Here is a 24,831-nt window from a genome sequence, read left to right on the forward strand (position 1 = left end):
CAAGGTGAGCCATGCACCTGCGAGGTGGGGCCTGTCTTCCTTTAAAGTTTTGATAGTTTGTTTGTGTGGATTTTTTTTTTTTGCATTGATTTTGTTTGGAAAACACGGAGTAAGTTTAGAATATAACATAAATGAAAATTAGTACTGGTCGTAATTACTGGGTTTGTTGGAGCCCCCTTAAATTTTGCACCCAAGGCTAGAGCCTTACTGACTTCACCCTCGTCCCAGCCCTGGAGAGGGAACAAGTGTCCCGAGGCTTCATACACTGCCCAGTATCTGGGAACTCACCCGGTCTTCCTGGTGAAACCTGGCCTCCATTCATTAATGCGTTCCTTCAACATGGTTTGTGATTCCTGCTCTGGGCCCGCCATTATGCAAGCCTTTGTAGCTGAGTTGGTCTCTGCCTCCACGGTGTTTTCGGTCCCAAGAAGGAGAACTTAAACATACTATTGCCCAAATAACCGCTTAATTCCAATAAAGTGCTACAAAAGAAATTTTATGGTGCCCAGAGTCATCAAGCCACCTGACCCAACCTAAACTGAGCATCAGGGAGGACTTCCCAGAGTAAGCAGCATTTTAGCTGAGAATTAAAGGTTGGGTAAGGGCTGGACAGACACAGAAGGAAGAGAGAAGCTCCCAGGAGGAAGGAACTGCTGTGCAAAGTCCCTGAGGTAGGAAAGCATTTGGCAAGACTCCCTTCCTCCTGGATTAACTTTCAGAGTGGGTTTGGGAGATCAATAGCTGCCCAGCGCAGCAGCTCCCAGGCTTGCATGTTCCTCCACATCACCTGGGAGACACGTTAAAAATGCATATCATCGGACCCGGCTATGGAGCCTGAGATCCCACAGGTCTGAAGTGGGGCCCAGGGGTCAGATGCCGACATAGCAAGTCCCAGGAGGCTGCTGGCCTTTCCACACCCCCAGACTCTGGCTGCCCCGCCCACCAGTCTGCCTGAGAGACTCCTGCCCCATTGCAAGCTGGGCCGTGTCGCTCTCCGCAGGTTTGAGTGGTTCAAGGATCTGGGCCTGAAGTGGTACGGCCTCCCCGCTGTGTCCAACATGCTGCTGGAGATTGGCGGCCTGGAGTTCAGCGCCTGCCCCTTCAGCGGCTGGTACATGGGCACTGAGATCGGTGTCCGCGACTACTGTGACAACTCTCGATACAACATCCTGGAGGTGAGGTCCCTCCCCGGCCGTCATGATGGGCAGGCAGGAGGCAGAGGGGCCGGACCCATCGGTCCTTCCCCACAGCGGAGCTTTGGGTCTTGGAAACTGGGAGAGGTTAGAACAGAGGCTGCACTGCTGGTGAAGCCCCCAGCCACCCCAGAGCATCCGCAGTGGGAACAGTGCATGTGCTACAGGCTAGGCACTGTGCCAAGCACCATGTATAGATGATGTGCTCATTTCATCCCCAGCACAACCTCTGGGTATGACAATTCCCGTTTCACAGATGAGGAAGCTGAGACCTTTCAGAGGTTAAAGCGACAAGCTCAAGGTCAGCCAGCTAGCAAGTGGCAGAGCGGGGATGTGAGCTCAGTCTGGCTTTACAGTCCCAAGTTCCTAACCACCCGGCTACACGGCCTCTTATTAGAATGGCTTGAAAATGACCCATGAACTCGGAAGGTTTCTTGCCTCTTCCCTGAAAAACAAGGGAGGAGAGTTGGCAGCCGTTTGCCGACATATGCATTTCTCAGTGGAGGGTCTGATTCCCTCCTTGGCTGAGTCATCCTCATCTACTAAAGGCTGCTAGGATGGAGTCTGGAGCTCAAATCTGGCAGACGCATCAGGATAGCTATGGTCCTGCCAGCAACTGATTCCTAACAACTGTGTGGCGGGCTGTGTTTCAAACGGAGGCGTGAGAAACAGAGAAGTCAAGCACTGGGCCTATGTCACACAGTAAATAAGGCAAGATTAGAACTCAGAATTGAGCATTAGGTTTCTGTTGTTAAAATCCACGGGTGTGGGGCGCCTGGCTGCCTCAGTCAGTTAAGCGTCTACCTTCGGCTCCGGTCATGATCCCAGGGTCCTGGGATTGAGCCCCGTGTCGGGCTCCCTGGTCAATGGGGAACCTGCTTCTCCCTCTCCCTCTGCCCCTCCCCCTGCCTGTGTCTGTCTGTTCTCTCTCTCTCTCTCAAATAAGTAAGTAAAGTCTTTAGAAATAATAATAATAAAATAAAATCCTTGGGTGTCCACATGGATAGACCTTGAAGACGTTATGCTAAGTGAGATAAGTCAGACAGAGAAAGACAAACGCTGTGTGATATTGCTTGTATGTGGAATGTAAAAAAACCAAACTCATAAAAAGAGACTAGAATGCTGGTTACCAGGGGCTCGTGGGTGGGGGAGTTAGGGAGGAGATGTTTCAGGGTACAAACTTGCAGCGAAAAGATAAATAAGTTCTGGAAATCTAATGCAGAGAAGAGTAATTATAGTCAACAATACTGAATTATAAACTTCAAAGTTGCTAAGAGACTAGATCTTAATTGTTCCCACCACGGAAAAAGAAATAATAATTATGTGACATGATGGAGGTATTAACTAACAGTGGTAATCATATTGCAATATATAAATGTATCAAACAAACCAAGGCCTTAAATTTGTATACCTAAAACTCAGACAACGTTATATGCCCCAAATCCCATGGTTATTAGCTTGGAAATGGAAGCCAGGGGTCCTCAGCCTTGCCACACACTGGAATTATTACCTGGGGAACTTTATTATGCCTGCATCCCACTCACCAGGATTCGGATATAATTGCTCAGGGATAGAGCCTCGATACCAGCATTTTTCAAAGCTCCCCAGAAGATTCTACTGGGTAGCCATTGATCTCTGCAAACTTCTGGCAGGAAAGGAAAAGACATTTCAGGCAATTTCCGTAGATGTGGCCCAAGTCACATTTGGGGATTTTTTTTAAAATCATAGAGTCCTTTTTTTTCCTGCAACTGCTTTCCATTCTTGTAACCAAAGTAATGGTGTAGAAGTGACAAGAGCAGCATAATGGCTATATACGCTTTCCTCTCTCATAAAATAACTCAAGTTTTGTATGTATTTATGTAGAGCAGGAAATTTATTTCTCTCTGTGGATGTGTCACTGCCAAAGGACCACAGCAGAACCTAACACCCCAGCTTCAAAGAATGAGTTAATATGAGATCTGCTTTCGTGATCTCTGCTTACATTTCGATTGCAGGGAGTCCTCCCCGAGTATCTTAAATGAGATGCGCTCCCGCGCCAGCCCTCCTGGTCCAACCACGGTTCTGTATAAATGTTGACAGCTGGGCTGGGAAGGAGTTTACCCAAACCTGAGAAATTGTCACCTCCTAGCCCCATAATGAGACCTGGGCTCCCACAAGTGACTAGAATTGACAGAGGAAGGAAAAGCAAGGCTCTAATTAAGGAATTTGCTGTTGGGTCTTCCCCACTCCAGACATCAGCCCCTGGTTCAGCTTGAACTGTAACATGTCAGGAGTTGGTTTGTTTCCAGTGCTGGCTGGGGAGCTGCTCTCACGTCTTGGATGTTATGCGTCTGCCTGGGCTCCAGCTCCAAGGCCAAATGGCTCTATGGACCTTGCTGAGCCTCAGTTTCCTTATCTGTCAGACAGACGCGGGCAGGTGTCCCCCTGAGCTCAAAGCACCCATGGTCTGGATCCCAAGTATGGCTACTCTAGGTGTGGAGCAGGATCGGTGGAGAGCTTTTCCTTCTAGAAAGCAGATGATGCCACTTCCAGACCCACTCTTCTGCTTAAAACCCTCCAAAGACCCTCTCCGTGATATTTGGAATGAAATCCTGACTCCTAGGCTTATCCCAAATCCTGCATGATCCAGTCCTGCCTCTCTCTCCCACCAATTCCCCTGGCTCACTGCCCCCCGCCCTTCAAATACACTGGTCTTCTTTCTATATCTCAGACGGTGCAAGCCTGATCCCACCTCAGGGTATTTGCACCTGCTGTTCTCTCTGCCTAGCACCTTCCCTCTGCACACCTGCAGATACCTTGCTTCTTCTCATCGTCTGGGTCTCACCTGATATGCTACCTCCACAGTTGGTCTTCCCTGACTATCCTGGCTCAATCCGGCCCCCCATCCCTCTTAATCTCCTTTCCTTGTCTTTTTTTCTCCCTAGGAATTAGCACTTATCACAATATTAACTGTCTCTCTCCCCAACTAGAAGGTAAGCTCAAAAATAAAAGGGCCACCCAAGTCTTTCTGGTTTTTCTGCTACCAGTGGATTCTCAATAGAAAAGTCTTTTGAGTGACTTTGTCAGTCTGGAAGGGAGTTGAATAATTAGTGAAGAAGTTCATTGGTGACACTAGCTAGCCCTGTCTCTCCAGAGGTGGCCTAGCCTGTGAGTCTGCGTTTCCTTCCTTTTTCAGGAAGTGGCCAAGAAGATGAACTTGGACATGAGGAAGACGTCCTCCCTGTGGAAGGACCAGGCACTGGTGGAAATCAACATTGCTGTTCTCTACAGCTTCCAGGTAGCACAAGGCACACATCCTGGTTGTCTAGTCTCCAGGGGGAGCTATAAAACCTTCCCACGCTTGGAGCCCAAGGTCAAGAGACTTTGCTACCTGGGGCGGGGGGATTTGTCCGCCAGCAAGGTCTACGTCCCAGCATACATGCCTTGGTCTCCACTTTGGATCTTAGGTGGAGACCGTTTGAGGAAGAGATGAATAGATGGGGGAGGGGCATTGGGACTTGTTGAATTAGAATTGGGATGGCAGGCATCCTCTGTGTCTTTCCACCTCTTGGGGGTTCAGACTATCACATAACAGACATGAATACCCATCTTCATTATCAGAAGCATATCGGCCCACTCAGTGTGTGGCTCTGTGGTAGGTGGTATTACATAGGATGGCTGTAGAATTTATTATCTAAATCATGATAATTTGAGAGCAAAAGGAAGACACCGCTAATAATTATGCCAGGGTGGCAGGCATTAGCTGGTATTCTCCCGGGCAGAAGTCTGTAGTAGACTATAGAATAGAGATCCCTCTCTGTAACAGAGACCAGCTCTATCCTCTGGGGGTTGAGAGTCTGGGAAGCTAGGCCCTTCTAGACATCCATGGAAAGCACATACAGTAGAATGAACGGATCAAGTCATGGATAGACATGAATACGGACCGTGGGCCCCAATGTCAGGCGTAGGGAGAAGGGACACATGGAGGAATATACCAGGGAAGAGACAGGTTGAGATGGAATGAGGGGGAAGGAAGTCCCCTCTTCTGTCTCAAGTGTGGGGGAGTGAGGTTTTCGGGAGTCGTTGAGAAGGATGGAGCGTAGTTTGTGGACTGGGCGAATGACATGAAGACCAGGGAGCCAGAGATAAGAGAGATGTGAGTGGGGTGAGTGACTGAGGAAGGAAGATGCAGAAAGGGGCAAGGGTTTGTGGGCAGAGAGGGAAAGCACTGTTTAGACAAGGTGTGAATCCAGACCAGCCAACGAGCACGGGCCCTGGGGACTGGTTACGCAGATATGCAGTCCACCCTCCTCTACAGCAATTTCTGTGTTTTAATTTTAATAAACTCCTCCTGAGTACTTAAAAATTTTTATTTTAAGAGGATTTTATATCAGCACCATAAATGAAGGGTCAGCATCAGTTGCCATAAATAGAAGATAATTATAATATTAAATAAATTAATAAACAAATAAACACAAGGAAAACAATACAGAGTTGTTAAATTCTAGCTCAGTGCTGCCTGAGGTTCCTCTCTCTGGTGAAAAAGAGGGGGAGAGGGAGGAAGGAGAGAGGAAAATTGGCAAGAGAGGCGTTGAAAATGGGTTAGCACCAAAAGGAGACTCTCCCCTGGGTGTAATTGAGAGGGAAATGCAGAGAATCACTTTAAACCGCCTAACATCATCTCCGGGACCACCCTCTGGGAAACGCTGCTCGATGGGGAGCAGAGTCCCGAAATACCCCAGTCTCTTTTCCCTCCTGACTCCCTGTCCCCTCTCCTCCCACAGAGTGACAAAGTGACCATTGTTGACCACCACTCTGCCACCGAGTCCTTCATTAAGCACATGGAGAATGAATACCGCTGCCGGGGGGGCTGCCCCGCGGACTGGGTGTGGATTGTGCCCCCCATGTCTGGCAGCATCACCCCGGTCTTCCACCAGGAGATGCTCAACTACCGGCTCACCCCCTCCTTCGAATACCAGGTCCTGCCCCTCCCTGCCTCTTCGGTGCTAAATCTTCAATATTTGGGATGCATGTTTTGCTTCAAGCATGTCTGAATTCAGACTTACTCTTTGGGCACTCAAGTGCTCCATAGCCAATGTGGCTGGCGGCTACCCTGTTGGCCAGCACAGCTCTAGCTCAAAGACTACTGGGGTCCCCCAGGAGAGTGTTTGAGAGGGATTAAGGGCTGAGTGGAAAGGTCTAGCAGGACAATGCAGGGAGACTGGACCAGCTACTCTGTGCAAGGACCCCTGGGGTCACCAGCAGCAGAATCAGTCCCTTCAAGGGCCGAGGGTTGGACAAAGCTGGGCAGCCACAAGCACCCAGGAAGTCCTGAGTGTCCCCCAAGAGGAGCTAGACTTCCTCACTACAGTGACCATAGTCCTCTCTTCCCAGCCTGAGCCTTGGAACACCCACGTCTGGAAGGGTACCAATGGGACTCCCACAAAGCGGCGAGCCATCGGCTTCAAGAAGCTGGCAGAGTAAGTCTCCTGAAGTAGGTGGGGGATAGAAGTGCCTCCAAACCCAGAGAGCCCCAGGAAGAGGAGGCTGGGCAATGCTTGTGCCTCTGACCCCTCATGTGATGTGATGTGACTTCATCTTCTCTGACGCCCTCACACCTTCTTTGCCTCAGGGTCGGAGATGTGGAGGTTGCTTCAACTTTTTTCTTTCCCAACCTCACCTCGGTGTCCTAAATTCTTGTCTTGGAGGCAATGGCATGTTGGTAAACCAGGTCTCCTAAAAATAATAACAATGGTACTGTTAATAATAATAATAAATTTGTAACATTTGCCAATTTCCATGGTATAAATACTCCCACTGTGGCCAATTTCAAGCTACTTACAAGGAAGTCACTGAACCCAGAGGTGGGAGGAACTGGGATGAGCCAACTCAAGAGGACTCTCACCCAGGGCTGAACTCTAACAACACTCATTCATTCATTCATTCATTCATTTGGCCAACAAATGAATACCGAGGGCCTACCTTGTGCCGGGCACTGTGCTAGGCTCCAGCGATGCCTGATGAGCCAGATCGATGTTGTTTCTGTCAAAGCTCACAGCCATTCATTTTCCAAGAATCACACAAATACGGTAAACATTGCAAGTGCTGTCGAGGAGTGATTCATGGTGCCGTAAACAGAGCTAACCGAGTTTGGGAGGTCAGAGAGGGCTTCCTTCGGAAGATGACAATTGGGCTAAAGAATGAGATGAATAGACTTAACTGAGCAAAGAAGGGAGAGAAAGAGGTTATGGGCCAAGCCACTGAAGAGCAGTGATTCTTGAAGGGTGTGTGGCCAACCAAGGAACCCGCTGACGAGTGAGGTGGGGCTGACCGAGATGATCTAATGGGGATAACCTTTCGGCAGAGGCTCTGGGTGCGCACTGAGCGACTCTTCCATCTGCACCCTCAGGTCCAGAACTCTCTGCGTACAATCCCTAGAGGGACAACAGACACCAGCCATGCCACAAACCCCAGAAGCAAGGCACCGGTGGGTCCTTCAGGGACTCCAGACCTAGGTCCTTGTTCCATTAACATGGCTCATGCCACCTCTCTCCTTCCACCTAACCCCATCTTCCAGCCACACAAGAACACATCAGCAACCATTTTTTTTCCCTAACAAGAGAATCACAGATATTCTCGGGGAGGGCAGCCTTGGGCTTCAGTTCAGTTCAACTGTTTCGGGGAGAAAAGGGAGGAAGAAATCTAAAACATTAATTGCACTATTAAGTGTGGGGTGGAAACAATGGTAGTTAATTATAGATGCTTTTTTATGCTCCAATCATTCAAAGGGAATCCTCCAGACACCTTTTATTCTTTTCTGTTTCTCCCCCTGAGCTCGGATTGCACCGTGGGTGGTTTCCCTGATTCTCAAAAAAATGAATTTACCACCAATTATCCCCAGATGGGAGTAATTAGCAATTTGTCTTCTCTGAGGTCCCTCGTTAGACCAGGGATGCTGGCTCAGAAGGTGAGCCCAGGCATTCCTGGGCCTCTGCCTGTCTGCCACCCCCACGCCCTCATTGACAGGAAGGAAGGAACCCTGGTTCTGAATTTTCCATTTAGCTGGAAAGAGCCTAGACTTGATATTTAAACTCCCCAGGGATTCAGTGAGAACAGCATCTTTAAAATTCATTCCCTCTTTTGATGGGTATTTATTTAGTGCCTATTAGCTATCAGGCTCTGTGCAAGACCCTGAAGATGAAGCCTGATTTAGTCCTTCCTTCATGGATTTATAAACCTCTAAGATTCCTTCTAACTCAATACCTGGTGATTTATTAATGATATTCTCTCTCTCTCTCTCTCTCTCTCTCTCTCTCTCACACACACACACACACACACACACACACACATACACACTAGAATGTAAGCTCCATGACAGATAGCTGTCTATGTTCTTCAGCTCCTGTAACTATGCCTGGCACATGATTCAGCACCCAACAAATGTTAGATGAATGAATGAATGAATGAATGATCATCTTTGGGGACCATGCTTGGCAAACCAAGGTTCTCAAGACTGGGATTGGTCAACCAAGCAACAAATTAACAAAACTAACCAACCGTGTTAGCTCATGAATAGTTGCTCTGGAGGGATTTAATAAAGGGGTCAATATGGTGCTAAATTCAGGCTTCTAGTGTCCCTGAAACCATCAAAGATCAAGAGAGAAAGTTCTCTCCCACTACATTTCAAGGATCATGGTTCTTGCCCAAAAGCCCCAGTCTGGCATCTCCCCTCCTTTCTACATTTCCCATTTTCCTCTCCATCCTCTTCTCCCCAGAGCTGTCAAGTTCTCGGCCAAGCTCATGGGGCAGGCAATGGCCAAGAGGGTCAAGGCAACCATCCTTTATGCCACAGAGACAGGCAAGTCGCAGGCCTATGCTAAAACCTTGTGCGAGATCTTCAAACACGCCTTTGATGCCAAGGTGGGTATGGGGCAGTGCCAGATCCCTGCTTCTTCATGGTAAATATACAGCTGGGAAGGGGAGAGAGGGAAGTCAACAGAGAAGAACCTTTGAGGATGGATGGAAGCACACCCCAAGGTGCCCATTGGCATGCACATGCATATTCATATAAATTGCAAGGGACTTTGATGCCCTTCTTTCCATGACCTTCCAGGAGAGTCCAGGAATCACAAAATGAAACTCCATCTCAGAGCCAAATCTTAGAGGGTTTATGAGGAAACATTCTGGGGTCAGTTTGGGAAGCCCTGCATTAAACACAGTTCAATATCAGAGCCTTCAATTTGCAAGTCCATACAGTTGAACACATGGGAGTCAGGGGTGCTGAAAATCTGCATATATCTTTTGACTCCTCCAAACTTAACTGCTACTAGCCTATTGTTGACCAGAAGCCTGACTGATAACACGAACAGTTGATTAACATATTTTGTATGTTGTATGTATTATATACTGTATTCTAACAGTAAAGGACGCCAGAGAAAGGAAAATGTTAAGAAAACCAGAAGGAAGAGAAAATGCATTGACAGTACTATACTGTATTTATTGGAAAAAAATCCACGAATAAGTGGACCCACTTATTGTTGTTCAAGGTTCACTGTATTCTAATCTCCAAATGAGAAGGGGTTAGAATATAAGCCATGTTGTTCAAGGTCCACTGTATTCTAATCTCCAAATGAGAAGGGGTTAGAATATAAGCATGTTTGTTCATGGCTCACTTATTTTCAAGGAGCCTCTCAGGAGACTGGGCTTCCCCAGAACCTACTTGGAGAAATGTTGTTCAAGAGATGCTAAGATATAGGACAATAATCTTCTTTATGACAAGGGTCTCAGACTTAGTTGGCCCAGGTCCCATGCTGGTGGAGGGAGGATTAGCAAGGAGGCTGAGCAGACCTGGTCAGAGCCAGCCGGGCCATTCCCAGCCTAAATGTGGTCAAGAAGATTCCAAGATCAGTTGGTTATAAGCCCAAGGATCTCCATCGAGATCCATCTCTATTAGGAGGCCAACCCCTTTCACCATCGCCCCCAGGTTCTTTATGGTCCTTCAGGCCACTGTGACCATAGAAAGGTCCCACACTGCCAAAAAGCTTTTAGTTCTACCCTTGAAATAGTGACACCCAGAACTTTTGGTTCTCCTTCCAAAGGAGATGGCTCAAGATGACTCATGTTTTTCCTCTGTCTCTCTTCTTCTCCTTTCCCCATCACTTTTTTGTTCTCTCTTAACTCTTCTCCTTGTCACCTTCTCCCTTCCTCTCCCTCCCCCCCTGCCTGTTCCTTCACCCTCACCCACCTAGGTGATGTCCATGGAAGAATATGACATTGTACATCTGGAACATGAAACTCTGGTCCTGGTGGTTACCAGCACTTTTGGCAATGGAGACCCCCCTGAGAATGGGGAGGTAAGATGAGCTTCCACCTGTTCTAGCATGTTCTCCACTAGGGGCAAGAAGGAGGGACAGCAGTTAACACCTGCCAGTCAGCAGCAAATCCTCCCAGAGCGTCAAAAGCCCATGACTTCGATTTGGATCCAAGTTCCACAAAGATTGGACAATTCCAAGACCTCAGTGTTTTGGTGTCCACTGATTAGCCAATCCTTAGTGAAAATGCTGTCACCCGAGTGAGCTCCTGCTTTGGGATGGATGCTCCCATCAGGACCTTGGCATCCCCTGCTCCAGATGAGAGAAGTGGGGACAATATTTTTATAAAGAGAAAGCCACAGTGGGGATGTGTGGGCTGGGGGTGGCAGCACCACCCCTGTAGTCACTTAATCAGTGGGTCCTTCCACACGCACCTGCAGCTCAAGCGCTGCTGCCCAGCCCGAACCCCTGACCGTGTCTAGCATCCTGGCCCCCGGAGGCATCAGGCTCCACTTGTGCCAGCCAGGACTCCAGACGCTCAGTGCCCGACCCTGTTCCGGGTTCCTAAATCTCTGCCTCACATTTCACTCATCTCTTTTGGCTTCCAGAAATTTGGCTGTGCTTTGATGGAAATGAGGCACCCCAACTCTATGCACGAGGAAAGGAAGTAAGTGAATATCCAGGGTCACATTACATACTCGGGGAGTAACTGGAGATTGTCTTTTGGCATCTGGGGTTCACATTCGAGTACTGGCTGGTTTTTGTGATCTAAGCTCCACTCGTGAGCAATGTTACCTGGTAGATGTCTGGGGTCCACTGGGGCTGATGTTTTGGCTCCTTGGGTGACTTCACTGACCCATGCCTCAGTTTCTTTTTCCATCAAATAGGGCTGGTTATACCTGCCTTAACTTCTTAACTTGTAAGAACCAAGGGAGTAAATAGATGTAAGCATCTTGTGAAAACTCAGGAGCCCCTAAGTGTAAACACCAGTTCTTATTATCTCTCCTCTTTGGAAACCTACGTTCGAAATCAGTGAAAATGAGCTTCTTTCCCTAGAACCGTTCCATTGGACACTCGTGGTGGAATTCTAGCTAACATAGAGGTTGAGTTCAGAAGATAAAATACCTTACAAAGCAAAAAAAAAAAAAAAAAAAAAACCAGCCTGTAGCCAAAAGATATTCATGGTGAAACTGCGTCCCAATGGGGGGTTGGGTTCTAAAGATATTTCGTAAGGTGACCTGTAATCATGAGTACCCTTGCAAAGCTTGTAAGTCCCGCATAAAGCAAAGAACAGAGGGCGCATGCATGCTGAGCTGTCTTTTTGGGAGACCAACACTTCTCCTTAGCAAGGCACCTGTTGCCCAGCTTACGTACGTTCCATATCCAAGGGGTAGCTGCGTCCCTCCTGCCCAGCCATCTTTGTCCTCGCTCTCCCTGCCCCTCTCCTTCCCAGGTGACCACCACAGGCTCCCCCTCACCTCTCCTTCAGGGAGAGAGAGGGCACCATCCGTTCTCCCCTCTAGGTACCCGGAACCCTTGCGTTTCTTTCCCCGTAAAGGGCCTCCCCTCCCCCAAGGTGACCCAGGAGTCCGCAGTCTGGCTGCAACCCGTGACAGCCAGCAGAGGTAGAGTGTGTGTGCGTGTGTGCATGTGGGGGTGTGCCCGTCTGTGTGCACACATGTTCATGCACGCGTGTGCCCATATGTATGCCTCGTGTTCATGTATGCATGCGGGTGTGTGTGCCCAATGTGCAAGCATCCAAGGCCACATCTGAGTCTCAAGGAGACCTGAGTCCTAAACCAGGCTGTACCACTAACTCACCAAGCAACCTTGAGCAAGGCATTTGACCTCTCTGGACCTCAGTCTTTCTCATCTGCCAAATGGGGAGAAACCGGCTCTGCCCCAACCACCCCTGGGAGTTGTTGAGAGGATCAAAGGATAAAAACAAAGAGGAAAGCATTTGGAAAAGCCTCAAACCTCATACAAATACATGTGCTGTTATTTTTAACCCACAAGCATTAACCATCCCTCCCACACTAACAACACAGCCGCCCCCTGATATGTTGCATGACTTATTTGCAGAAATGACTCAATGTGAGACTATTTTAGGGCAGAAAATACACTTACATATATTTAGAACTTTTCCTGATGCTGGAACGAAAACTTTGAAGAACGTCCAGCTCAGAAGCCCTGCCTGCCAGAATGCGCAATGCCTTTTTTTGTCTTTTGCACTCAGATTTGTCTGTTGAGTCGTTTGTTTTGGTTTGGGTGTTGATCTTTTGTTTGTGGGGAGTTGTTTTGTTTTGCTTTCTTGTCTTGGGATTTTGTTTTGTTTTATGTTTTGTTTTTTTTTTTTGCTTTGCCTGAGAACAACACTTCCCACTTTTGGAGGAGAACAGGGAAACCGGATCTTTCTTTGAAGTCTCAAGGCTCCCGAGCCTCTCGTGCTGGGGTTTCCATCCCAGTGACATCTTCCTTCCCCTTCAAAAGAGTTTAATAAGAAATTCAATCTCCTTTCGTGCCACGTCTCAGTGCTGAACATTTTCCACTATTTCCTTGAAATGGGAAAGGTGACAGCTCCTTGAAATGTCCAAGGTCCATAACCTGATGGAGAGAGTATTGAATGGGAGTTGTCCGGCACAATCCAATAAAACTTTCTAGGGTGGCGTAAATGTTCTATAGCTGTGCTATCCAATATGGCAGCCACTAGCGCCATGTGGCTCCTGAGCACTTGACACATGGCTAGTGCAAATGAGGAACAGAATTTTTAACTGTATTTCTTTTGAATCCATTTAACTTTACATTTCAATAGATACACAGAGCTACCATAGCGGACAGCACAAGTTAGTTCCTGGCTACCCGGAGTGAGGTCTGGGGATGGGCGGCATTGGCATCTCTTGGGTACTTCTTAGAAATGCAGAACCTCAGACCCTGCCTGGATCTGCTGAATCAGAATCTGTTCTTTAACAGCATCCCAGGATGATTCATGTGCTCGTTACAATTTGGGAAGCAAGGAAGTGTGGTCTAATGGTTAGGGGATGGTCTGTTCTATTCGTGACTTTTTGCCCACTAAATCATTTTGACCATCTTGCTCTCAAGATTCCTGAGTCGAGTGTGGTCAGAAACATTTTAAATACAAGTGGTGTCATGTACAGATGGCTAGCTATCATCACAATGGATGAAGGTAAGTTGATCCATTCTGGAAGAGTCCATAGAAGCCTTATGGTCTCAACATGCAAGAGAAAGTCCTAGAAACGGGACTGGTCATTTGAAGATCCTTTGGGGTATTGAGCTCAAGAGGGTTTCCAAGCCAGAGCTCACAGTCTCTCTTCTGTTTTGGCAGGAGCTACAAGGTCCGATTCAATAGCGTTTCCTCATATTCTGACTCCCATAAATCATCGGGCGATGGGCCAGACCTCAGAGACAACTTTGAGAGTGCCGGGCCCCTGGCAAACGTGAGGTGAGCAGGGGCTGGGGGCATCAGGGAAGACATCTTGGTGAACTGGATTCAGTTGCAAAGTGGGCTCTTTGTTAGGGGGTCTCCCTTCTATTCCCATCCATCTCATGAGTAACCAGCTGCACTCTCATTGTCTGGAGACTCCCCCCTCGCTGTTAAAGCACACTAGCTGGGCTGTCCTGTGACCTCTTCCTAAACACACTCTCGGAGCTCCATTGCCCAAATCTCACCCCATCATCAGCATATCATGTGCTCTGAAGGATGTTAATCCCTAGAAACTACTCAATGAACTACCCTTCATGGTGATATGTTTTACACCTAATAGAAGCTTCTGGAGACACCCTGCTCTCAACCCTGGATGCTCATGCCCCAGCGGCTCTCAACCCTGAATGCACATCAAAATCATCTGGAGATGTTTGCAATATACCAGTAACCAAGCCCCATTTCCAGAGATTCTGATGTAATTGGTCTAGAACTGGGACCAAGCATTGCCTTTTATTTTCTGAATTTCCTCAAGTGACTCTAATGTACAGTCAGATTCAAAAATATTGGCCCAATCCCATGTTTACCAAAGTACAGTGGTCACATACCAAGAGGTCATTTTAGGTAGAACACGGACAGATATTTTGCATTTCAACAGTTGTGAATTGAGTTCAGTGAGCACTTAGAAAGAAAGAAAACTGGATGTCACATCCTTGATTTTGCCGATGTTAGTCAACACAAGGCTAATGTAAGCCCAGTATCCGGGCCTGGCCACAAATCTTCGTGACCTTTGCCAACTGAACCTTCTCGTACCTGCTCACAGCAATGCTTGGTAGAGGATTCACATCACAGGGGTCCTAGATATTGAAGTTTTATGTCCAGCGGTGCCCTTTTTAATAGACTTTATTTTTTTAGAGCAGCTTTAGGTTCCCAGCAAAACTGAGACGAAGATACAGAGATTTCCCTTATACTCCCTGCCCAGCCCCCAACAAAAACAGCCTCCCCCACCACCACCATCTCCATCCAGAGTGGTACATTTGTACAGCGGATGAACCTACACTGACACATCATTATCACACAAAGTGCATAATTTATATTAGGGTTCACCCTGGGTGTTATTCATTCTGTGGGGTTTGACATCGGTGCGTTGTTTTAGCTTGACATTGAACATCAGTTTTATACTTTGAGAGCCAGACCCATTTTTTCCATATTAAATCTATCATGGCTTCGGGCAGGCATTGGCAGGCTACAGCCTGCAGGTGCATTTAGCCCGGCCACTCTGTACTCTTGCACAACCCGTGAGCTGGGAATGGTTTTTATAGTTGAACATTTGCAACTCCCTTGATGATAGGAGACATTACCGTTGAATCTCAATTCAGCAAAACGCTATCTCCCCCCCCCAGAAAAAGGAATTCTAGCCTCATAAGTAGACATAGTACTAAAACATTATCCTCAATAACTGTAATAATAATTTTTTTTATTTTTATTTTCTCAACAAAAATGTGCAGGAATTTGTTTTCTGTCTGTTATGTAAGGGTGTACATAATAGCTTCAATTTTGCTTCTTGGCCTAGAAACCTAAAAATATTTACTCTCTAGCCCCATGTATAAGTTTGCCAGTTCCTGGTTTGGAGGCTTACAATGGGAAGTTTGAAATCATGAAGTGAAGATCGTGGTGGAAACGTGAGTCTAGGAAGTAACTGGGATGCGGGTCTTCCGGTGTACCAGAAAACATACTAATGAATGAATCACCTGAGCCATCTGTTAGTGAAAACAAGTGGGTTTGATAAGCTAGCGAGTACAAATTAAAAGCAAGTTAAACAGTAGTCATAAGGAAACAATAGTATCAATGGAAGTCACGTACGGCTGATGCCGTGAACATAAATATTGCATGTTTGAGGAAAAAACGCTGTAACCACAAGTCATGACTGGTGCTTGGAATTTCCGATCTCCATTGGGCTGAAGCTAAGGGGCAGGGCTTGGGGCAAAAGTGCTCCTTCCCAGCCCCCTCCAACGAGTCCGCTCCTGGTTACCAGCCCTCCTACCTGTCACACCACTGCCCTTGGAGGAAGAGGACAGGGATCCAGCTCTAGGAAGATCACGGGTGAAGGAGGGATGGGGGGTAACACTGCCTAATCCCACATACTTTCCTTGGAAAGGCTCTACAAGCCCAGAGGAAGGAAAGACAGGAAAGGACAAAAGGCTCAGTGAGAAAGCATGTGGGTAGGTGTCCAAGGACAGATGTTAACTTCAGCTAACCCTCACTTGATCGACGAGATGCCTGGACCCATCTCAAGTGCATTCTCCAATGACAGAGAGAGTGGGAGTCCCTTCCAGCTCTCCCTCCACCTTCCGCGCATCCCCCATCTCAATCTTTGGCCAACTTGACCCCTTCATCCTAAACAAAGAGATTCAGATGCAGAACCAGAGCCAGCGTGGAATAGCTTATCCAGCTCCATGCCTGGGCTTGTCTGGGATGACAGTCTAGGGCAGAAAACTCCAACCTAGGAAAGAAGTAGGGTGCGGTGTTCCTGTCCCACTTACCAACCTGTCGCTCTGGTCCCAGTGAGGTTGAGACCCACAGCCAGGACCGAGCCCTGAAAGTGTGACATAAAGTGTCTCTAGGACAGTCAACTAGCAAGAGTGGCCATCTGAGACACAGCCCTTCCCATCTCGTACTCAGTCAAGGCAGCCCACCTTAACAGAGAGGAAAATCTCATTAACTTGACCCCCACTGATTCAAACGCCCATGTTTTCTTGGTGGTATCTAGGCAAAAAGGGTTTGCAAAACAAATTAGTTTCATAGACATCGCAAGGGGTGGAGTCAGCATATTTATAAACCTTTCATCCCCTTTTAGAAGAATGTGTTTACCCACCAACATTTGATGTGGGGTTTTTTTTTTAAGTTTTTGTTTTTAATTCCAGTTAGTTAACATACAGTGAACATTTGATGTGTTAATGACAAGTCCTTCTTTTTTTTTAATTTTTTATTGTTATGTTAATCACCACACATTACATCATTACTTCTTGATGTAGTGTTCCATGATTCATTGTTTGTGCATAACACCCAGTGCTCCACGCAGAACGTGCCCTCTTTAATACCCATCACCAGGCTAACCCATCCCCCTACCCTCCTCCCCTCTAGAACCCTCAGTTTGTTTTTCAGAGTCCATCGAATGACAAGTCCTTCTGATCTCCTTGTTGATATAGGTCCCCAAGGACAGCTGTGTTATGATTTTCATTATCTTTATACTTAAAACTCATCTGGTTGTGTCAGTGATAGAATTCAAGTCTTCCCAAAAAAGTAGACTAATTTCTCTGGCTTAGAACGGGACACACAAGAAACAAGCCAGTGGTTCTGGGTCATCGCTATCCCTAACTCATCCCAGGACCACTGGGAATTTTCTCCTGAGGATGGTCACACCTAACAGAGACCAGAAGGGAAGGAGAAGAGGCCCCAAGGGCTCCCAGACTTTAAAATGGCTCTCCCCAGGTGGGCTCAGGGCTGTCTGACCACCATGGGCTAAACGCAGTCCTTCTAGAAACAACCAGATGTCAGGGTCTGCTCAGGCCACCATAACAAGATACCAGAGTGGGTGGTTTCAACAACAGATAGTCATTTCCTCACAGTTCTAGAGGCTGGAGGTCCAAGATCAAAGTGCCATTAGGATTGGTTTCTGGTGAGGCCTCTCTTGCTGGCTTGCAGATAGATGGCCACGTTCTTGCTGTGCCCTCACATAGCCTCTCCTCTCTGCACCATCAGAGTGAGAAAGTGATGTTGGTGTCTTTTCTAAGGACATAAATCCAATTGGACTAGGGCCCAACCTTACGACACCATTTAACCTCAGTTACCACCTTAAAGGTGCCATCTCCAAATACAGCCACGTTGGGGGTTAGGATTTCAAGATATGAATTTGGTGGAGGGGACATAGGATCCATAATACCAGACACCCCCTCATGCCCCACAGTTCTCTAGCATGGACCTTTTGTTGTCTCCTTGGCAGGTTCTCTGTCTTTGGCCTTGGCTCCCGGGCTTACCCTCATTTCTGCGCCTTTGGACATGCCGTGGACACCCTCTTAGAGGAGCTGGGAGGAGAGAGGATCCTGAAGATGAGGGAAGGGGATGAGCTCTGTGGGCAAGAAGAGGCTTTCAGGACCTGGGCCAAGAAGGTCTTCAAGGTAACCACCGGCCCAGATCTCAGAGACCTAAGGGGAGAAGTCATGCCCCCTAAGATCTCCAAAGACGGAGTACCTACACCATCAGAAATAGAACACACTTGAGAGAAGCCCCAATATTTCCCCCATGTATCCAGCCAGGATACAGCTTTCAACAGCTCAGATGAGTTTGGGTGGTCTTAAAACACACATTCTCCACCCAGAATCTAACCCCCTGCATTATGGATAGGGAGTTCGTCTATAAAAAAAAAAAAAAAAAACTGTAGTCTTGGGATTTCAGAGCTGGGAGGAATTCGTCCCTCCCTCACATTTAGTAGACAAGTAGACCAAAAACATAAAGTTGGCTAGCCACACCAGGGGTCCGTGCCTCGCCCTGGAACTCAGGTCTCCAATTTGTCTACTTGGACAAGCTTCTCCCTCTTGTGCTAGATCTTCACTGACCAATATAGAAGCCGCTAGCCCCGTGTGCTATTTAAATGCCGATGTAAATGAATTCACATTCAACAGGATGAATGAATAAGTGAAGATGGTATGTCTAGATAAATGGAATATGATTCAGTCATGAAAAGAATGAAACACTGACACCGGCTACACAATGGATGAGCCTTGAAAGCCTGCAAAGTGAAAGAGGCCAGGCACAAAAGGTCTATGCTTCCATTTATAGGAAATGTCCAGGACAGGCGAATCCATACAGAGATTGGATTCGTGGTTGCCCGGGGCCTGGAGGAGTGGAAAATGGGAATGCTGGCTAGTGGGTACAGGGCTTCTTCTGAGAGGGTGAGAATGTTCCAGAACTGGATAAGCGGTGGTGCTTGCACAACTCTCTCGACACACTAAAAACCATGCAGCTGTACCTTTTAAAATGATGACTCTTGTGTTGCATGAAAAATGTCTGTGTATATATACATAGAAATAATTAAATGTTTAATTATAATATAGAATATTGTATATGATGACAGGAATATTATATATCACAATTGCATAAATATATTTATCTTACATAAAATAATTACATATACATTTTATATACCATCCTGGATGTATAAAATTTTGATCATTTTTAATTAGATTTTTAATTCTATTTAGTAGCTATATTAAATAGATTCTATTTAAAGATCCCATTCCTTGGCTGCATATTTCATGTACTCAGTAGCCACAAGAAGCTAGTGGTCACCCCAGAACATTCCCATCATGATAGAACATCCTACTGGACAGCACGATTCTAGACATAAGGTCACAGGAGAATAATGAATAATGGCCTTCTATCTGCATGTGGGGCATGATTCGATTGGCCATCCTGGGAAAAACAAAAAGCCGTGAATGCCGACCGCCCCCCCCCCACCTTCACCTGCTCCTTCCTCCACCCCAGAATGCATTCTCTCGAGCAGCTGCAGGAGAAAGGACACTCTACAACCTCCTGTCACTCATTTGGCACTTTCCATCCTGCATGCCAATGCACAGAGGCAGAAAAAGGGGAAACTGAGGCCCCTGAGCTATCTGGATATCTGTGGGGGGAGGCTGTGTCTACAAGACTGTTTCTGCATTTCTTCCTAGACAAGGAAAATTGTGATAACTTGGCTTTTGTTACCTTGAGATCACTACGGTTGACTTCAGTCAGCCCACTTTGAGCACCCCAGAAGCAGGGCCTGTTACAAACCACTGTATGCTTTAGCTATCACCACCCCCTCCAGTCCTCCCACCAACTTCCCAGTCCTGGCAACCACTAACTGACTGTCTCCGTAGATTTGCCTCTTCTGGACATTTCATATGAATGAAATCATATAGTATGTGGTCTTTTGAAACTGGCTCATTTCACGTATTTTTAAGGTTCATCCACATTGTAGTAGTATATGTCAGTACTTCATTGCTTTTTATAGCCAAATAATATTCTGTTGTATGTATATATCATATCTTGTTTATCCATTCATCAGTTGATGGATGTTTAGATTGTCTGAAAATCAACACAAGGCCAAAAAATGGGTAAAGCTACCCTTAAAGATCTCTTGAATTGGGGCACTTGGGGCAGCCTGGGAAGGAAGGAAGCATCTGACTCTTGGTTGTGGCTCAGGTCATGATCTCAGGATCATGGGATTGAGCCCCACATCAGGCTCTGCGCTCAGCACAGAGTCTGCTTAAGATTCTCTCTCTCTCCCTCTCCCTCTGCCCCCCCCTTGCTCATGTGCTCTCTCTCTCTCTCTCTTAACAAAAACAAAAAAACCACTCTTGAATTATCCATGGCTTTTATCCCAAAAACCTGAATCCCAAATGGTAATTCTTAGGATTTCTAAAGTCAGAGAACTTAGGAACTTGGCAAAAAAGAAAGAAAGAAGAGAAAAATTCATAGGCAGGTGTTCAAACATTCAATATGTTCTGCTTTTAATGTAATTGTTTAAATCTTTAGAGGAAGAGATAGGAAGTTCTAAAGTGTTTATTTTCTTTTTTTAAGATTTTATTTTTTTAAGATTTTTATTTATTTATCTGAGAGTGCATGAGAGTGCATGAGAGTGCATCTCATATTTATTTATATGAGAAAGAGCACAAGCAGGGGAAGGGCCAGAGGGAGAGGGAGAAGCAGACTCCCCACTGACCAGGGAGCCTGACACAGGGCTCCATCCCAGGACCCTGAGATCATGACCTGAACAGAAGGCAGACGCTTAACCGACTGAGCCACCCAGGCACCCCTAAGGTGTTTATTTTCTTGCTTAATGTTAGGCCTCTACAAATATTGGTTTTAGGAATAAATGACATAAAAGTTACATATTAAATAGAGGTTAAATCCTAACGTCATTAATCAGTAAATCTGATATATACAGCACATCAAAGGCATTCAAAAAATATAGGATGGATTAGTGGATAGATTGATGGATGAGTGGCTGGCGGGTAGGTGGTGGGATGGATAGATGGGTGGATGGGTGGGTGGGTGAGTGGAAGGAAGGAAGGAAGGAAAGAAAGAAAAAGAAAGAGAGAGAGAGAGAGAAAGAAAGAAAGAAAGAGAAAGAAAGAAAGAAAGAAAGAAAGAAAGAAAGAAAGAAAGAAAGAAGGAAAGAAGGAAAGAAAGAAAAAAAAGAAAGAAAAGAAAGAAAGGAAAGAAAGAAAGAAAGAAAGAAAGAAAGAAAGAAAGAAAGAAAAGAAAGAAAGAAAGAAAGAAAAAAGAAAAGAAAGAAAGAAAGAAAAAAGAAAGAAAAAGAAAGAAAGAAAGAAAGAAAGAAAAAGAAAGGCTTAGATGGAGGGATGGAAGGATGGATGACAAATGGAAGGAAGGAGGGGGAAGGGAGGAAGGAAGGGAGGGAGGGAGGAAGGAAAGAGGGAGGGAGGGAAGGGAGAAGGGAAGGAGGGCAGGTCGGCGGACAGATGAAGGGACAGGTGGGCGGAGGAGTGCATGGATGCCATGCACTGGGAGCTGTCGGCGGAGAGCCCCTCTTGGCTGGACGGGGTCACCCAGAGCCCTGTGTGCGCCACAGGCAGCCTGCGATGTGTTCTGCGTGGGAGATGACGTCAACATCGAGAAGGCCAACAACTCCCTCATCAGCAATGACCGCAGCTGGAAAAGGAACAAGTTCCGTCTCACCTACGTGGCCGAAGCTCCAGAGCTTACGCAAGGTACCCCCACACCCTCCTCGGGGGGGCCGGGGGGGCGCTGCAGGACGGCGGGGGGAGGGGAAAGGTGCCACGAGGAGCTGGGTGTCATGGCTTCTGTCTCCCTTCAGCGCCGTGCTCCGAAAACAAATGCGCGTCCAGCAGGGCGGCACGTTACCCCCAAACCTTCTTCTCAGCTCAGCTCAGCCAGATTTGCTTCTGCTTCTGCATTATCCACAGCCCACCCCCACCCCGCCATGTCTTCTCTTTCATCTCTTCGCTTCACCCCCAGAGGACAGTGGGAGCGTGAGGAGAGAGTCAGGAGAAGCTGGAGGCTCTGGGCTGGCCGTGCCTTAACCGCATCTCAGGGAGACTGTTGTTCTCACCGCAGGTCTCTCCAATGTCCACAAAAAGCGGGTGTCAGCCGCTCGACTCCTCAGCCGTCAAAACCTTCAGAGCCCTAAATCCAGGTAGGAGCACCTTGGTTGGCTCGGGGTTCCCCACCTGTGCTCCAGATGCACCCCCCCCACCATCAGGGAGGAGCCCTGGTTGACTCGGGGGGGCTGGCTTCCCAAGACCATCCCAAGTGCCATTGAGGTGCCCTTGTTGCTCTGTAGCATCGACGTTTTCCTGCTCTCCCTTTGCCAAGCTCCCACCTAGAGGGACCAAGAGAGGAGATGCTGATGATCATCGTGGAAAGCCGAAAGGGAAAGGTTTTATGAGGAATTTTTAATATAGACCGCACCCTTGTCAAACTGCTCATGTTCATTGTACCAGAGCATCCTAGTCAGAGAACATTTCCTCCTTGTGGGTGATTCTTCTCTAGAGTCCCGAAAACGGGCTACCCAGACGCTGCTTAAATTCCTTTGGGATGACGGGAGGTTCATTACCTCACCAAACAGCCCACTCTGTGTTTCAAAGTCCTAATTGTTAGAAATTATCTTACTATTGCTATAACCAAAGGTCATCTTCCTAGCACTCTATAGTGATCTCAGTTATACTCTGGTCATACCCAAAACAAACTCCGTTCTTCCAAATGAGAGACCTGCTAAGAGCCAAGGACATTGACCAATCTCTCCTGGGTTTTGATTGCTTCAGATCGTGCTTCCTCAGACCCAGTTTCCCACGCCTTTCGTTTTAGTAAAAGGACACAATGTCCTGCAGGCAGTGTCCTTCCCAGGCCTGGTCACAGCACAGGGGAGGACCTGTCATGGCTGCCACATGCACTAGAGCCATTACAGCCCGCCCCCAATGTGAGCAGGACACACGGATGTCGCCCAGGATCACGGGCTTTGTCCTGGGGGCCATGCCTGCTCTCCCGTTAAGCTTACATCCTTGCTGCTCTTTTCAAAGTGAGTGAGCCAGGACTGCCCATCCCTCAACTTGTGTAAATAAGATTTTTGGCCTTAATGAAGTCCTTTGCCTTGAGCCCTAAGGAATGGCATCTTTTTTCACTTTCCCGTTACAGCCCATGCCGATCTTTTGAAATCTTGATTCTTTAGTACAGAGTGGGCTTATGAGCTGGACAGCCCTGGGTTCTGACCCCAGCTCTGCTGCACACTAGCCATGTGACCGTGGGCCAGTCACTCAGGTCCTCCAAGCCCCTGTCTCCTTGTGCAGAATGAGAACAGTGTCTCTACAGATTGCTGACATTTCTCTAGAGCTTTCTGTGTGCCAAGCCCTGTTTTGAGTCCTCTCTGTGCGGGATCTCCCAGAACTCTTGACCAGCCCAGGAAGTTGGGACTATTACCATCGGCATTTTTTTAAAATTTTTCTAAAGACTTATTTATTTATTTTAGGCAGGGAGGGACAGAAGGAGAGGGAGAGAGAGAATCTCAAGCACACTCCCCACTGAGTGTGGAGCCGGACGCGGGGCTTGATCCCACAACCATGACCTGAGCTGAAATCAAGAGTCGGACGCTCAACTGACTGAGCCACCCAGGCGCCCCATCATCGATGTTTTAAATATGGAAAGTGACAAGTAGATAATGCAAGGGACTTTTTCAAGGTCACATAGACTTGGTTCTCCAACTCCAAAGTGAGCATGCCGAATGGCTACCCAGGTGTCCTCAAGAGCATTGCAAGGCTGCTGTGTCAAAGACGAGGTGCACAAAACAACTAGCGTATCATAACTTCCCATTACCCTTCCTTGTCCATCCCAGCTTCAAACACCTGCAAATTTAGTATGCATGCTTTCTACATGGACTTCAGGCCTCTAATGGAGTTATCAGCAGGATGAAGCCCCCAAGCTCTCATGTACTCACTTAGATCCTCAAACATTAAAGAAATGGGTTGGGAAATGAATCCCTTTGAATAATTAGTTAAACGCAGCATTTGGAGAATAGGGATCTCTGATACAGAGAGGGACCTTGTGTTTGAAATATGCACCCTTACTTCCCATTTCTGCCCTGTGGAAAGGGATGACTTCAGTAGCATGGAAGAGAAGAGACTAAGAATCCATTGGAAATTTCCTTTAGCAACAAACTGTGAAAGACCAAATCACAAAAATTACTCCCTAAACCATGGTACATAAAAAGCAAGGTCCTTTGCAAATGTTCTGATGCTAAGTTGGACCAAAGTCCCAGAATAACCCCCACTCACCTCTGGAAAGGGTAGCTGACTCTATGCTGAGTGACTTACAAGAGACTGAATATTTCAGCAAGGTTAGGAACCAGAAGCTAGTATTAGAATCAGTCGTGAATTAGCACAAAAAGGATCAAATTGTATGTAGGTATCTCTCTCTTTAGAAGCACACTCTGGAGCGTGACCTATTTTCAGGCTTACTACCATCTCCAGCTTTATAAGTTGTTGGTTTGTTTTAAGGGATGATCAAGTAAAAAAAGCATGATACTCTCTCCCGTTTTTCCCTGCCCAAATCAGCCCAAAGTCAGGCTGTTTGGGCCAGGAAGCCATAAGTGAGATATCACAAATTACTCCCCGCCTCCCAGACCCTTAATTGCAAGCAAAGTGCTTAGGAGGAAGTAAACAGCCTTCTGACGGTGATCCTTGCACATCTAAAGAGAAAAGTGACCACAGTTACTGTCTGGCCAGGAAATACATTTTCTAAGTACACCAATTAGCAAACAATACAGAAGGGAGTATAATGGAGCTGTAACAGGTGCCGTGATCATTGATCATAAGTCCTACAGGTCCAAAGG

At 47.0% G+C, this 24,831-nt stretch overlaps 1 protein-coding gene across 2 annotated transcripts in view; it reads left to right on the forward strand.

Moving 5' to 3' along the window:
• NOS1 (nitric oxide synthase 1) overlaps positions 1-24,831 on the forward strand; it is a 102,808-nt gene that overhangs the window by 62,265 nt on the left and 15,712 nt on the right. For both annotated transcript variants that reach the window (XM_073881035.1, XM_073881036.1), the window contains exons 10-20: positions 1,001-1,175; positions 4,369-4,470; positions 5,957-6,151; positions 6,567-6,652; positions 8,948-9,092; positions 10,421-10,525; positions 11,092-11,150; positions 13,827-13,943; positions 17,926-18,100; positions 21,559-21,697; positions 22,065-22,143. In XM_073881035.1, coding sequence (XP_073737136.1) covers positions 1,001-1,175; positions 4,369-4,470; positions 5,957-6,151; positions 6,567-6,652; positions 8,948-9,092; positions 10,421-10,525; positions 11,092-11,150; positions 13,827-13,943; positions 17,926-18,100; positions 21,559-21,697; positions 22,065-22,143 — 1,377 coding nt within the window. The remainder of the gene's footprint in view (positions 1-1,000; positions 1,176-4,368; positions 4,471-5,956; positions 6,152-6,566; positions 6,653-8,947; positions 9,093-10,420; positions 10,526-11,091; positions 11,151-13,826; positions 13,944-17,925; positions 18,101-21,558; positions 21,698-22,064; positions 22,144-24,831) is intronic.

Source organism: Callorhinus ursinus, unplaced genomic scaffold, assembly GCF_003265705.2.
Source record: "Callorhinus ursinus isolate GAN/ISIS: 27379988/994484 unplaced genomic scaffold, GSC_fseal_2.0 scaffold41, whole genome shotgun sequence".
Classification (NCBI taxonomy): Eukaryota; Metazoa; Chordata; class Mammalia; order Carnivora; family Otariidae; genus Callorhinus; species Callorhinus ursinus.